Genomic DNA, 14422 nt, shown 5'->3' with positions numbered 1-14422 from the left:
GCAAGATTTGTAGGAGGCTTTTTTTTTTTTTTTTTTTTTTTTAAGAGAGGAAGGGTGGGTAGAAGAAGAGAAAGCATCTTAAGCAGGCTCTACACCCAGCATGGAGCCCGACACATAGCTCCATATCACAAGCCTGACAGCGTGACCTGAGCCAAAATCAAGAGTCAGAGGCTTAACGGACCAAGCTACCTCATGGGGCGCCTGGATGGCTCAGTCGTTAAGCGTCTGCCTGCGGCTTGGGGCATGATCCCAGGGTCCTGGGATCAAGCCCCACATTGGGCTCCCTGCTCAGCAGGAAGCCTGCTTCTCCCTCTCCCACTCTCCCTGCTTATGTTCCCTCTCTCGCTATGCTTCTCTCTGTCAAATAAGTTAAAAATCTGAGGAAGAAAAAGAAAAAGAACTGAATCCTCCCTAGGGACGCCTGGGTGGCTCAGTTGGTTAAGCAGCTGCCTTTGGCTCAGGTCATTATCCCAGGTCCTGCGATTGAGTCACATGTCAGACTCTCTGCTCAGCAGAGAGCCTGCTTCTCCCCCTGCCTGCCACTCTGCCTGCTTGTGTGCTTTCTCTGTTTCAAATAAATAAATACAGTCTTTTAAAAAAAGAAGAAAAGGAAGGAAGGAAGGAAGGAAACGAACCCTCCAGGGTTGCCTGGGTGGCTCAGTCAAGTGTCGCACTCATGATTTCGGCTCAAGTCATGATCTCAGAGTCATGAGATCAAGCCCCACCTTGGGCTCCACACTCAATAGGTTAAGTGTGCTTGAGATTCTGTCCCTCTCCTTCCAGCCCTCCCCCAACTCATGTTTACACTCTCACTTGCTCGCTCTCTCTCAAATAAATAAATCTTTTAAAAAAAGAAAGAGATGAACTCTTCAAACTTTCCACATCTGGGTGATGACCTTCCACATACACAACATGCTGGCCAGCCTTGCACCCCAGTAACACATGAACAACCTAAGCTATACCACCCCAAAAGTTTTCTCTGAGGCTCAAATTTGGCTGATGGCCACCGCTTGCCAAATGCTTCATGCCTAAGGAGATGAACTATTAGCTACTTTTAGAGATGAAAACCAGCAGATTTTCATGATAAATGGAGCCTTTCACCTGCACTTCCCACAGACAGCTGCAAAGGCTGTCAGACTGGCTTTTGCCTTTTCTGACCTCATTGTTTTTTGTAAAACCTGAGACTGAGGTTTCCATCTGTACAGATGTCTGGTGAGAACAGAATTTTATTGTGATTGACCAGGGACTGAAAATACCATATCTCTCAAGATAGAGGAGACCCAAAGAATTATGTCAAGTTCATTCAGAACTCTGTCACTAAAGACCATACAATTATCTATGCATATAATATATCTCTGGGAAGTAGGAAGTACAGAAAAAGTGGGAAGTATCCCCATATGTTTTTAAATATAATCATTTTTTTCCCACCAACAAGTAATGCTAAGACACGGCTTTGATTTTGACAAGACTCTGAAAATTTGCTGCATGGAAGATAAAGTTGAATCCTTACCAGGCATCAAATAGCATATTAAAAGAGAGAGAGAGAGAGAAAGAGTGAAAGAGAAAAAAGAAGTGTTCCCAGTTAACATAAGTGTAGAAACTAATATCAAGAATACTGGCTTAACACTTAGCTCAAATCTTCAGATGTTCCCACATTTGCTTTATTGTTTTAATAAAGTAAATCATTACCATTATTACTGAAGCCCCCTGTGGGCCCTAGCCAGCCATTCCCCTCCCTCCCTGCCCAGAGGTAACCATTATTCTGATTCTGATTTTTATCATTCCCATGTGTATTTTGGTATGTCCCATCTGTGTATATTCTCAAATTATATGATTTTTGTTTGCATTTTAAAACTTTATATAAACAGTACTCCACATATCATTTTCTGGCTGGCTTTTTTTGCCTAGCAGTTTTTTGAGCTTTATCTGTGTTGATGTATGTTTGAATCCATTCATTTTAATTTCAGTATTGTATTCCATTGCACGAATATGCCACCATTCGTTTATTATTCAGCTGTTCATGGACATTTAGATTGTTTCCAGTCTTTTGCTTTTACAAACAGTGGATGCAGGGAGCATTTTTCACGTGGGCAAGAATTTCGCTGAAGGATATAAGTGTGAGGGCTGTGTTATGGGTTATGCACATCCCCAGGTAGGAAAACGTTACTGGATTTCCCCCAAAGTGCTTTAATTTGTACTCTTACCACAAGTGTGAATTTCATTGCACCATATCCATGCCAACATTTGGTAGTATCAACCGTTTTACTTTTGTCTCTCTGATGATCATGGAATGGTATATAGCTTGTAGCTTTCATTTTCATTTAGTGGATCACTAATAACGTTGAGTATCATTTCAGATGCCTTGTGAGCACTTGAGTTCCTGCTTTTGTGAATTACCTGTTCAAATCTTTGCCCCACTGTTGGTGTTATTATTACTGTTGAGGTTTTGCTGGCCTTTTTTATTGTTGCTGCTTTGTAGGAATTGTTACGTATTTTGAATATTATTCCTTTACCAATATCACAGATACCCTTTTCTGATTTGTGTTTTTCCTTTGCTTCTGTATCTTTTGATCTAGCCTCATTTTAAGGTAATAGATTTTTTTGATCTGTCCTGTTTCCCATTCTTCTCTATCTATAAGTAAGAAGAATAATCTGTTTTCTTCTGAAAGTTTTTCTTATCATATCTAGGTTTTTAATCTACCTGGGATTTAGCACGCTTATTCTTCAGAGGCAAGTATTGGGTTTCCTCGGAGAAAGAGCAACGATCATTTCTAGTGGGCTCTGATAAGTGTTCTGATGCTGGGCTCCTCGTGTAGGCTTCAAGCAGTCTAACCTCATCTCTCCTATGCATGCTTAGTACTTTAGTTTAATTTAATTTTTTAAAAGATTTTTTGGGGCGCATGGGTGGCTCAGTGGGTTAATAAGTCTCTGCCTTTGGCTCGGGTTGTGATCCCGGGGTCCTGGGATCGAGTCCCACATCGGGCTTTCTGCTCAGTGGGGAGCCTGCATCCCTCTCTCTCTCTGCCTACTTGTGATCTCTCTCTCTCTGTCAAATAAATAAATAAAATCTTTTTTAAAAATAAATAAAAGATTTTTTATTTGCTCATTTGAAAGAGAGAGAGAAATGGAGAGAGCACAAGCTGGGGGAGAGGGAGAAGCAGACTACCTGCTGAGCTGGGAACCTGATATGGGGTTCGATCCCAGGACTTGGAGATCATGACCTGAGCCAAAGGCAGATGCTTAACCATCTGAGCCACCCAGGCACCTAGCTTAGGTATTTGACTGTAAGCCCAAGGCCTTTTCAAAAAACAAATACTAGGAGAGTTAAGAATTTTCATCTCTGAAAACCAAGAAGAGCCCCAAATGCTCTAATAGTTGAATGACTGGCAATTTGACTAGCCACACTACCACATGGCATTCTTCTTTCCTTCGTGTAGCTTCCTCACCGGCTTTTTTTTAAATTGAGGCTTTAAATTTTTTCAGACCAGTTTAAGGCTCACAGCAAAATTGAAGGGCAGGTACAGAGAGTTCCCATATGCCTCCCTACCCCACAAAAGCTTAGCCTCTCACCCATTAGCAATAGCCTGCCCCAGATTGCTACATTTGTTCCAACTGCTGTACCTAAGGTGACAGACATACCGTCACCACTCAGAGTCTGTAGTTTATGTTACGGTTCACTCTTGGTGTTACATTCTGTAGGTTCAGTGTATAGTGACATGTATCCATCATTATGCTGTCATACAGAGAAATTTCACTGCCCTAAAAATCCTCTGTGCACCACCCATCCATCCCACCACCAACCCCCCAGTTACTGGCCTCCACTGATATTTGTTCTTTTTCCATAGTTTTGCCTTTTCTAGAACATCATGTAGTTGTAATCACACAGGGTTTTTTCACTTAGTAGTAGGCATTTAAGGTTCCTCCATGTCTTTTCATGGCTTAAAGCTCATTTCTGCGTAGTGTTGAAATTCAATATTCCATTACCACAGTTTATTCAGCTACTAAAGGACATCCTGGTTGCTTCCGAATTTTGGCAGTTATGAATAAACCTGTTAGAAACATTTGTGTAGGGGTGCCTGGGTGACTCAGTCAGTAAAGCGGCTGCCTTCGGCTCAGGTGATGATCCCGGGGTCCTAGGATCGAGCCCGGCATTGGGCTCTCTGCTCAGCAGGGAGCTTGCTTCTCCCTCTCTCTCTGCCTGCTGTGCCCACTGCATCTCTGTCAAATAAATAAAATCTTTTTTTTTTATGTAAAAAAAAAAATTTTCACCATTAGAACAATGGTGGCAGTAGGATTGTCACCCTGTGCCACTTTTGGTGGGTATGTGATTCTCTTCTCCTAAACTGTTGGAACAGGCCAGAGTGTATATGCCCTTTGAGGCTTCAGCCATTTCCCTGACACCTGGTTGCCAACAGCGCAGCTGCTTAGCAGTGCATGTGGAGTCATCAGGAAACATTGTGAACTCGAAGCCAACACTGTTCCACAGCATGTATCCAGGTGGCAGGAAACAGAGATACAGTGTCCTGTTCACCTCATCATCTAACGCACCTGTCCATCATGTGACACACCTTCATCAGCAAGTTAACTCAATCTCTAGAGCTTTGATTTTGTCATCTATAAAATGGGAACAATAAACGCCTATAGAGGAGGCTCTTGTAAAAATTTAAATGAGACGAAACATCCCAATCATCTCTCCCGACACTTGGTATGCAATCAGGAAAGTTAATATCCTTCCAAACAGTTGGCATCCCAGAGAACGGAAGGAAAGAAGGAACAAAGGAAGGAAAAGGCAGATTGTTACCAAGATACTGATGTTTAAATTTGGTTTCTCTCCTACATCCTCACTAACATCAGAGAAATTAAAAATACAGCAATACTGGGCAACCTGGCTGGCTCAGTCGGTGAAGTGTGCAAGTCTTGAGCTCAGATTCATGAGTCTAAGCTCCAGGTTAAGCATAGAACTTACTTTAAAAAAAAAAAAAAGAAAATTTAGGGGCGCCTGGGTGCCTCAAGTCGGTTAAGCATCTGCCTTCAGCTCAGGTCATGATCTCAGGTTCCTGGGATTGAGCCCTGCATCAGGCTCCCTGCTCACCTGGAAGCCCCCTCTCCCCCTGCTTGTGTTCTCTCTCTCTCTGTCAAATAAATAAATAATATAAAATCTTTTAAAACAAAATTTATATATATTTCAAATTACCATTTTTTGCCTGTTTAATAAGCAAGAATTTTATGATCCTCTTAAGGGCTGATGAGGAAGGGTGTAGCCTGCACTCCTGCCAGATAAGTGAATAGGTGCACATTCCATTTGAAAAGCAGTTCAAGATCTGTATCAAGAACCTTACAATGTCCTTATCCTTTGATCTGTCCTAAAGATTCTCCTAAGGAAATGCCTTTGATAGACCTAGAATTAGTATATACAAAGTTGTTCGCCACAGCATTCATTGATTATAATAAAATCTAGGAGTGCCTAGGTGGCTCAGTCAGTTGTATCCAACTTTTTTTTTTCTTAAGATTTTTAAAATTTATTTGGCAGAGATCCACAAGTAGGCAGAGAGTCAGGCAGAGAGAGAGGAGGAAGCAGGCTCCCCACTGAGCAGAGAGCCCAATGTGGGGCTCGATCCCAGGACCCTGAAATCATGACCTGAGCCGAAGGCAGAGGCTTTAACTCACTGAGCCACCCACACACCCCTGTGTCCAACTCTTAATTGCAGCTCGATGTTGGGATCAAGCTCTACATCGGGCTCTACAGTCAGTGCAGAGTCTGCTTGTCCCTCTCTCTTCCTCCCCATGCTCGTTCTCTCTCTGTCTCTAAAATAAATAAATAAAACCTTAAAAATAAATAAGTAAATTAAAATAAAGTTATGTACACACACACCATAGAGTATAAGTAGCCATTAAAAATAATTTTTAAGGGACGCCTGGGTAGCTCATTCATTAAGCATCTGCCTTCAGCTCAGGTCATGATCTCAGGGTCCTGGGATGGAGTCCCACATTGGGCTCCCTCCTCGATGGGGATACTGCTTCTTCCTCTATCCCTCCCCCTGCTCATGATCTCTCTCTCTCTCTGTGTCTCTCACTCTCTCAGATAAAACCTTTTAAAAAGAATAATTTTTAAGACTGCAAGATGGGAAAATAAAATACAAAAAACTTCATATATTAACTGGGAAAACCAGGTTATAAAACTGTATATATACTATGATTCTAATATAAAACTGTATGTATACTATGATTCTAACTTAGTTGGGGGGGGTGTTTTTATTTATTTATTTTAAAGTAGACTCCATGCCCACCGTGGAACCCAACATGGGGCTTAAACTCACGACACAGAGATCAAGAGTCAGATGCTTTACTGACTGAGCCACCCAGGCACCCCTCTAGTTTAGTTTTGTTTTTTTTTATTTGACAAAGAGAGACACAGTGAGAAAGGGAACACAGGCAGGGGGAATGGGAGAGGGAGAAGCAGGCCTCCCACCAAGCAGGGAACTGATAACGAGGCTCAATCCCAGGACTCCAGGATCATGACCTGAGCTGAAGGCAGACGCTCAATGACTGAGCCACCCAGGCATCCCTCTAGTTTAGTTTTGTCTACACATACATAGACCAGCAGGAATTCTACTACATCTTTTCTCTAGCTTTATTGAGCTAAAACTGACCTACAACATTGTGTAAGTATAAAGGTACAGGGTGTTGATTTCATACATTTATATATTGCAAAATGATTACCACTACAGCATTAGCTAACCCCTCCATCCTGTCACATAATTCCATTTCTATTTTGTGGTAAGAACATTGAAGATCTACTCTCTTACCAGCTTTCAAAGGGATATACCACATTTAACTGTGTCTCCCTTGTTTTTTCCTGGGCAGTAGGAGTTGTAACGAATGTTTTTATTTTCAGAATTCTCTCCAATGCATTACATTTAAAATCAGGAAACTGTTACTAATCAGCATAGGTATACTAAGTGTTGTGTAATATGCTGCTTCATTCCCACAGCTGTTGCTGGACACTCATTCCCTGAAGATGGTCCTGCTCGATCTACCTTCCATTGGCTCACAGGTGGTGAGGAAAGCACCTGCTAGTTACACCAAGATTGTTGTGAAAGGCATGACCCGAGCAGAAATGATACTCAAGGTGGGGCTTATGTCTTCCTCGGGGTTTCTGTTAAAAGGGGCTGGTTATCTGGTGGCTTATTCCAAGTAGTACTGGTTTTGAAAGTACAGGTTAGGGTCTGTCCCTGTCAGTCCCAAGGGACTGTCCACATTCCTTAGCTGGACTAGATTTTGACCTCATTAGATACTGTTGAAAGTCAATAGACTGTTTACTCAGGTGATCAGTAATTCTTTCTGACAAATGAATTTTTCGTTGTAAAGGGATTCTCTTGTAGTAGGATTTGGCCAAGATTGGAAATCAGGTGGGTTGTCGCCATGAATCAGTGTCTCAGCCAAGGATCTCTTTGCTTCTCAGCAGGACTTTCTGGCCCAGGTATCAGTTACTCCCTTCCCCATAAACCTCTTCAGCTTTCTGTATTCTTCAACTTTACAGGAACTCTAAACAGATGTTTCAGGGACTGAATCTAATCAGCGAATGGACTCTCTAAAGCCCCATGTAACAAATTATTGTATGTGGGTGATGATGTTGCGAATGTCTGAAGCCTTGAGCACCTGCATCTGATTTTCACCTGCCCTTGTTGAGGGGGGTGAGGGGTTCTCTGAGGAGAGGGGAAGCCTGGAGAACAAATGAAACCGTCATGAAATGTTCCTAAAAGAGCAGGGCTTGCAGGCTTGTCATGTCTGTCTCCCAAACAGAATGACTCTCAAACGATGGCAGGAGTGGAAGGTAGCTGTGGCACCTGAGACATCCGTGGGACCAGGTGAGGGTCTGGCCTCAGGAAGTCAGAAGCAGCCTCGTCGGTTCCCCCCCACAGCTGGCTTACCCACTGGGGAGGAGAGCTCGCAGCTTGGGAGCTATCTGCAGGGAATGTCTGAATGAACTGGTCCTTGCCCCTCTGTGGTCCGTTCTCAGGAGTTCACAACAAAACCAGTCCATGGCAGGAAGAAAATCAGACACGGCGTTCCAAAACCAAAGAGGAATGAATTTGAGGCTCTCAATACCATTAGTTTCCTTCTGTTTGTGTATTAATCGATAGTTTAAATGAATGTAGTTAAATGAAGTTCAGATTTTAAGTCTTAAAGAGTGAGGCAGCTTTGGGATTTTTGTCTTTTGTCCTCATTCACTTAGATTTTTTTTAAATTTAATTTTTTTTTTAAAGATTTTATTTATGACAGAGGTGGTGAGAGAGGGAACACAAGCATGGGGGAGCTGGAGAAGGAGAAGCAGGAAGCCTGATGTGGGGCTCGATCCCAGGACCCTAGGATCATGACCTGAGCCAAAGGCTGACGCTTAATGAGTAAGACACCCAGGTGTCTTTTTTTTTCTTTTAAAGATTTTATTTATTGATTTGACAGAGAGAGATCACAAGTAGACAGGCAGGCAGAGAGAGAGAGAGAAGCGGGCTCCCTGCTGAGCAGAGAGCTCGATGCAGGACTCGATCCCAGGACCCTGAGATCATGACCCGAGCCGAAGGCAGCGGCTTAACCCACTGAGCCACCCAGGCGCCCAAGACACCCAGGTGTCTTAACCTAATGACTAAGACACACCAGGTGCCCCATAACCCACTTAGCTTTATGACTTTTGCGACCCATCCCTCAGGGATGAGGTGCCTCGGGACAGGAGGAGCAGGTATCGTGAACCCCTGTCTCAAAACAGGAGACTCCAACACGGTGTTTCACAGAATGGTCCCAATATGTAAAAATCGCCTGGGAACCAGCCCGGGCCTTCTGAGCTAAAGTCTTCAGGAGGGGGACGTAGGAATCTGTTACTCATAAAGCAATCCAGGTGATATTTGTGGTTTAGCCAATTTAAAAAACCATGCTGTCACTGAATTTGGAGATAAAATACGGCATTGGGACATTTCTGAGCTCAGGATTGCTGTCGCTTAAGGAGATCTTGCAGAATCCATTTCGGGGTCAGCTTGCAAGTAGGGAAAAAATGATCATCCGCCTTCCAGTCATGACTTCCCCTGCAGTCCTGCTCCTGTCTCTCTCCCCTGGTAGGTAGTGATGGCTCCTCACGAACCATTGGTGGTGTTTGTTGACAACTACATCAAACTCCTTACGGACTGCAACACAGAAACCTTCCAGAAGATACTAGACATGAAGGTCAGTTCAGTGAGTTGTTTTGTCCACACTCACACATCCTTGTCACACTCTGGTTCTTAACTGGGGTGGAGAGGGGAGGAGATTGGGACATGGGGTCCTAGGTAGCTCTCTCAAAGTGCCTCTGCCTGACCCCATGCTGCAAACCAGATTCTAAGAAGTGTTCTGGGGAGAAAGCTCCCGGGCCGAGTAAGTTCCTGATGGCTGCTGTTATCTCCGTGCTCCTTCGTGGACCATGGCACGGTGGAGGCTGGAAGCAGAAGGAATGCAGTGGGGAAGGAGTAGTACCCTTCCGCACTCTGTCCCTTCTCTCTTGACCCCTTCTTTTGCTCCTATTATCTGTTTTTCCTTCCTCTGCTTTTCTCCCAGGCTGCTCCTGGCCTGGGCTGGTAACTGCCCTCAATAAAGTGTTCATCATCCACCTGGAGTAATTATGCCGTTTGCACAATCCGCTGCTGCGCTTTCCCCCCAGGCCTTTCTGGGGCCAGATTTCATGATTATCCTCCTTTGTCTTTCAATCAGGGGCTGAAGAGAAGCGAGCAGAGCAGCATGCTGGAGCTTCTACGCCAGAGGCTCCCCACTCCGCCTTCAGGTCCAGAAGGCTCCAGCTCCCTGTCCTTACTGGCCCCAACACCAGAACAGGAGTCCTCGCGTATCCGCAAACTAGAGAAACTGATTAAAAAGAGACTGTAGGAGCAGACACAGGGCACTTTTGTCTCCTGGCCCGTGATGCTCAGCACCCCCTACCTCTCCTGTGCTCCCCCTGACTCTCGGATCATCTGTCTTGAAACTTCTGGGACATATGGGTTGTTAATGAGTCTTGCCCACAACCTGTCTTAATTTGCGTCCTGATCAAGAAGCCAAGCAAGGGCAGGGAGAGGAAAAGCCTCCTTGGTTGATCCCAGATTCCTACAGCAGAGGCGGCAGTGGGCGAAAGGACCCCATAGTCCACTTGTGTTCCTGGGCTGCTTTCAACCCATCCCGTTGTCACCGGCCTCGCTCCCCCACCTCTGCAGTCACATCCGTCTGGCTTGTGGCCCCATCTCCCTTGCCTGTGCAGGCAGCTTGGATGAGAAAGCCTGGATCCCACCCTTTCCTCTGTCTGCTGCTGTTTGAGGTTACCTCTGCAGCCAAGCCCTAAGACTTGTCCTCTCTGCTCTGCGGGCTTGGCTCTGGAGGAGGTGGCAGAATACGGGTGGGGGACATTGGCCTTGCCTTAAATGAAGGCAGTGGAGGCAGGAGCACTCTTCCTCATAGGTCCATTTTCCTGGTACATAATTGTCATGACTGGGCCAGTGCGTTCTTCACATTTCTCCATAACCCGCAGTCCCCTGTCTCTAAGGAGAAATTCCCACTGTGTCTCTCACCTGGGAAGATTCTATGTGTTCTCTGTGCCGTAGGGCTCCTTGCTTGGGGCTGGGGGTAGACCTGTATCTGTCCACTCACTGCATGATGTAAGCAGATTATTTTCTCCATATCTTTATCCCCACCCTGCTCCTGACTTCTAGGGAAGGGATGGCCTTCTGTGAAGAGAAACTAGGACATTTTCCTAGAAAAACTTGTCCTAGGCTTCCTCCTCAGATGAAGCTGTGGGACAGTGCAGGAGGCCTGGGCCCTCTAATCCCCTTCCTGCCCATTTATTTTAAAACCCAAATTACTTTCCAGAATGATCTGAAACAACAAAAGCAATGTGAAGTGCCAGAGTGACCTATGACTTTATTACTATCGGGAAAGAACCCAGGTCCATGGATACCTTAGGAACAGAATGTTGGCCTTAAACACCTGCTCAGAGCCTGCCCAAGCCCGGAACACACCCCGACCCTTGACCCCTGGCCTGCCCGTCCTGCCCACTGGTGTGCAGCCAGCACAGCCTGGCGGAAGAGAACTGCCTCCTAGAACTGCGTCAGTCCTCAAATCGTCCTGCAGCATGAGAACGGGCAGAGTAGCAGGTCGCTGCCCTGATTTGCCAGGCTCGCTCACGAGGGACGGAGCCCTAGCTCAACACGACCATAGCCTCAGGGCCGCCGCTGTTGGTGTGGGCCTTCTTCAGGAATTCTAAACAAGTTGCTGGCCAGGTGGGGAGAGAGCTAAGGAGGAAGGAGGAGCTCTTTACAGAGAATGCACATAACAGGCCTCAAGATAAAATTGGGATATCATATAGCACACAAAAATGAGTTTTCAGGATAGAGGAAGTTTCCTGAAAATCCATAAAACTTGTGATAGCCACACAGGAGGGCACTTTAAGGTTTGAAAACCAGGCCAGGAACTGTTCATTTCCCCCCTTCTTGTTCTCCAGTGCCCTTGCCTCTCCATTAACCTCCTCTCAGACTCAGTCCATCATCCTGGGCCTCGTTTCTTCGTCAGCTTCCAGGCTTCTCTTGCTTGTCCATGTGACTCTTAACGTGTGGAGCATGTCATGCCTCAGCAGCATGGAGCAGAAAGTGCAGCCCTCAGCTGAGCTCTCAGGAAAAGCTCCCTAAATAAGGGAAGGGGGGATAGCGTGGGGAGGGGATTGGGCACGCATGGGGGTTGGGGCTGGGCAGCCAGGCAAGACTGAACTGTCATGCTGCTCTGGTGACATCCTTCCGCCCGCACTAATGGAGGTTAACCTCTTCCTGCTCTAAAAAGGGGCCAATGGGCCCATCTACAAACAGCACCACCACTTGGGCCATCTGTCATCAACCTGGAGAGCCGGGGAAGCCGGCAGGCTCCACATGGTTCTTGTCACTCTTGGTGTTTATCAATGCACACTTCTCTTTTCGGTTCATTCCTGAAGAGTCATTTTCTGGACATCTCCATAACGCATTGAGATGTCAAGCCGCTGTTGTTCCCCCAGTTGGTGGTCACAGCCAGGGAAGTTGCTTTCTTGATTTATTACGTTGTCAGGAATCTCCAAGGAGCCAGCAGATGTCAAGAGGAGTTATGCTAAATGCCTCATTGAAGGGGTCTGAATGCTGCATATGCGTCCTCTAAAGACAGCGTGTTTCTCCTCTGGGGAAACGTGTCAGAATCATGCGGGGCCCTTTTTACACCTACAGTTGCCTGGAGATTCTGAATCAGTATGTTTGGAGTGGGGCCTGGCATAGAAGTAATTATAATGTTTACCCTTTTGTTAAAAACCACTACAATAAAATTAGATACTGTACCCATTCCACACCCCCCATCCGCTTTCTCTAAGTCTTAAAAAAAAAAAAAAAACTTTGAAGCCACTTTATGTGGGTAAAATAAATATGGATCATTTATAACCGAAAAAGAGCTGCTGTTCTTACTATGGACAGGCTTCCTGCTGGCTGGCTTAGAGGGGCCCAGGCTGGAGAAAGTTCTGTTTGGATCATAACAGTGAGACATGAACCACAATGGATAGAGTGTTTTGACCTCCAAGTTCAGTTCTGGAATTGAAATTGTCACCACTCCCCTTTCTCTCTTAAGGAACAAAGAACTAGTACCTAGGACTTTGCCTGGCCCCCCCAGAAAAAGGTGCCTGGTCTCTCATGCCTAGGATGGCTCTTCGGTGCAGATCAAACAGGACTGAGAGCAGACTGCCAAAGACCAGGGTGACAGTTGTGAGGCCAACAGGGCGAGCAAGCAGGTCTGCAGCTGCTGCCTGATGTGGGGCTGTTACGCCGCTCCTGGATTGCTGCTGGACAAGGAAACCTGGTTCCCTATTTGCGGAATGCTAGGGAAAATGCCAAAAGGTCACAGCTGGAAATGTAATTCCTCTCCCTAGGAAGAGAAATCTCCAAAATAACTAACTTGCTGACGATAAAGCCAGTGGTTCACACTTTTTGTCTACTCCAAGTCAGATTTCTAAAAATAAAATCATTAGAACTGCATTGGGCCCCTTAAACAATAGCCTTGGAAACATGGCCACATGAAAAGCTGGAACGCAGAAAGAGTCCGTGTTGCTCTGTATATAGCAAATCCAAATTTCCAGTCTCATTCTAGGATTTATCAAAATAGATAGCCTCTCAGACCCTCAAAGTTGCATACCTTTGGGAGGTATCAATTTCCTTAAAATAAAGAGACTGCGTTTTGTGTAAATATCTTTCATTTCCCCCCATCTGGAAGTGATTTCTTGGTGCATATTGGAGCATGAAGTACTATAGTTAATTAAACATTACTGGATGTCATTTGCTAGGGTGTATTTCCTCACTGTTGACAGAAAACAGAACGGACAATAGAAAGGAATCAGGAAGCCGGTGAGCCATGGGCCCCACGCAGTGTTTCCCCTGCACCCCTGTTCCCTGCCTAAGAAGGGCCCCTTCCCTGACCACCGAAGGGACCAGTGCCCGAAGACAGCCCTGCTTGTCAGCAGGGTCCTAGCATGTCCGGGCTGTGCCAGACACCTTCTATAAATATGTATAAAGTGTGCTGCTTCCAACTTGGAACCCTTCCTGTGCCCTGAATTTCTATCCTGTTGACTTTCCCTTCTCCACCTTGCTGTTCCAGTCATAGCCTGCTTTTCCATGTGACTGCAAATGAGTTCTCTCCCGTCCACAGTAAGTTAATCCGGTTTCCTTAATAACTGGGTGGGCATTTTGCAGTGAACTTTTTGGGAAGTCTGATGTTTCTTTCAGCGGTGGAAAATCTGTTACAGCACTTCCATTCAGTTGGCTTGGAGATCATTACCTAGTTTCCATTCTTTATTTTCACCAACTCCCCACTTCAGCAGGGTACCCAGAGATCAATCTGATGAAAAAAGAAACCTTTCCTTATAACCCTCTAGAAGGGCAAGGCGGGGTGGTTCACCTGCCTGGTTCTCTTCCCTCTCAACCTCCATAACTGGGCGTGGGAGGCCCTGGAGAGCAGCAGAATGGGAAGAAGGTGTCCAAGACCTGATCTCCAGGGCTGGGTCTGGCACTTTGACATCAGATGAGCCTTTGGTGCTCTGAAACTTAGTTTCCAGGGTCTGTGAAAGGGGATTCTAATGAATCAGACTGTATAGGTCACCTCGAACCAGGTGGTGTGCCCATGCTCTGTAAACTGTAAGGCATTGTGAAGTAGGAAGTGTTCATTATCACTGGCCAAGCCCAAACCCCTGGCAGCTGGCCTGGCTGGATGGTGGGCAGCCACAGGGCTTGTTCTGTTCCTGGACTGACTTAAGACAGCCGGTGGGCCGCATAACCATGCCGTTCTATGCCAGGTGCCTCTGCCACGGGTGTCGGAATAATAGCTGGTCTTTGCTTTTTTAAGTCATGCCCGTGATATC

General features: G+C 45.7%; 1 protein-coding gene across 3 annotated transcripts in view; it reads left to right on the top strand.

The window, feature by feature from the left end:
- Positions 1-10547, top strand: part of VPS53 (VPS53 subunit of GARP complex) — a 133056-nt gene extending 122509 nt beyond the window's left edge. For all 3 annotated transcript variants that reach the window (XM_032849368.1, XM_032849370.1, XM_032849369.1), the window contains 3 exons: positions 6992-7129; positions 9112-9216; positions 9736-10547. In XM_032849368.1, coding sequence (XP_032705259.1) covers positions 6992-7129; positions 9112-9216; positions 9736-9906 — 414 coding nt within the window. In that variant the 3' untranslated portion in view covers positions 9907-10547. The remainder of the gene's footprint in view (positions 1-6991; positions 7130-9111; positions 9217-9735) is intronic.
- Positions 10548-14422: the final 3875 nt, after the last annotated feature.

Source organism: Lontra canadensis, unplaced genomic scaffold, assembly GCF_010015895.1.
Source record: "Lontra canadensis isolate GAN:19392208 unplaced genomic scaffold, GSC_riverotter_1.0 scaffold225, whole genome shotgun sequence".
NCBI lineage: Eukaryota > Metazoa > Chordata > Mammalia > Carnivora > Mustelidae > Lontra > Lontra canadensis.
Note: the sequence above shows the minus strand (reverse complement) of the source record. Positions and strands in the feature narration are given on the sequence as shown.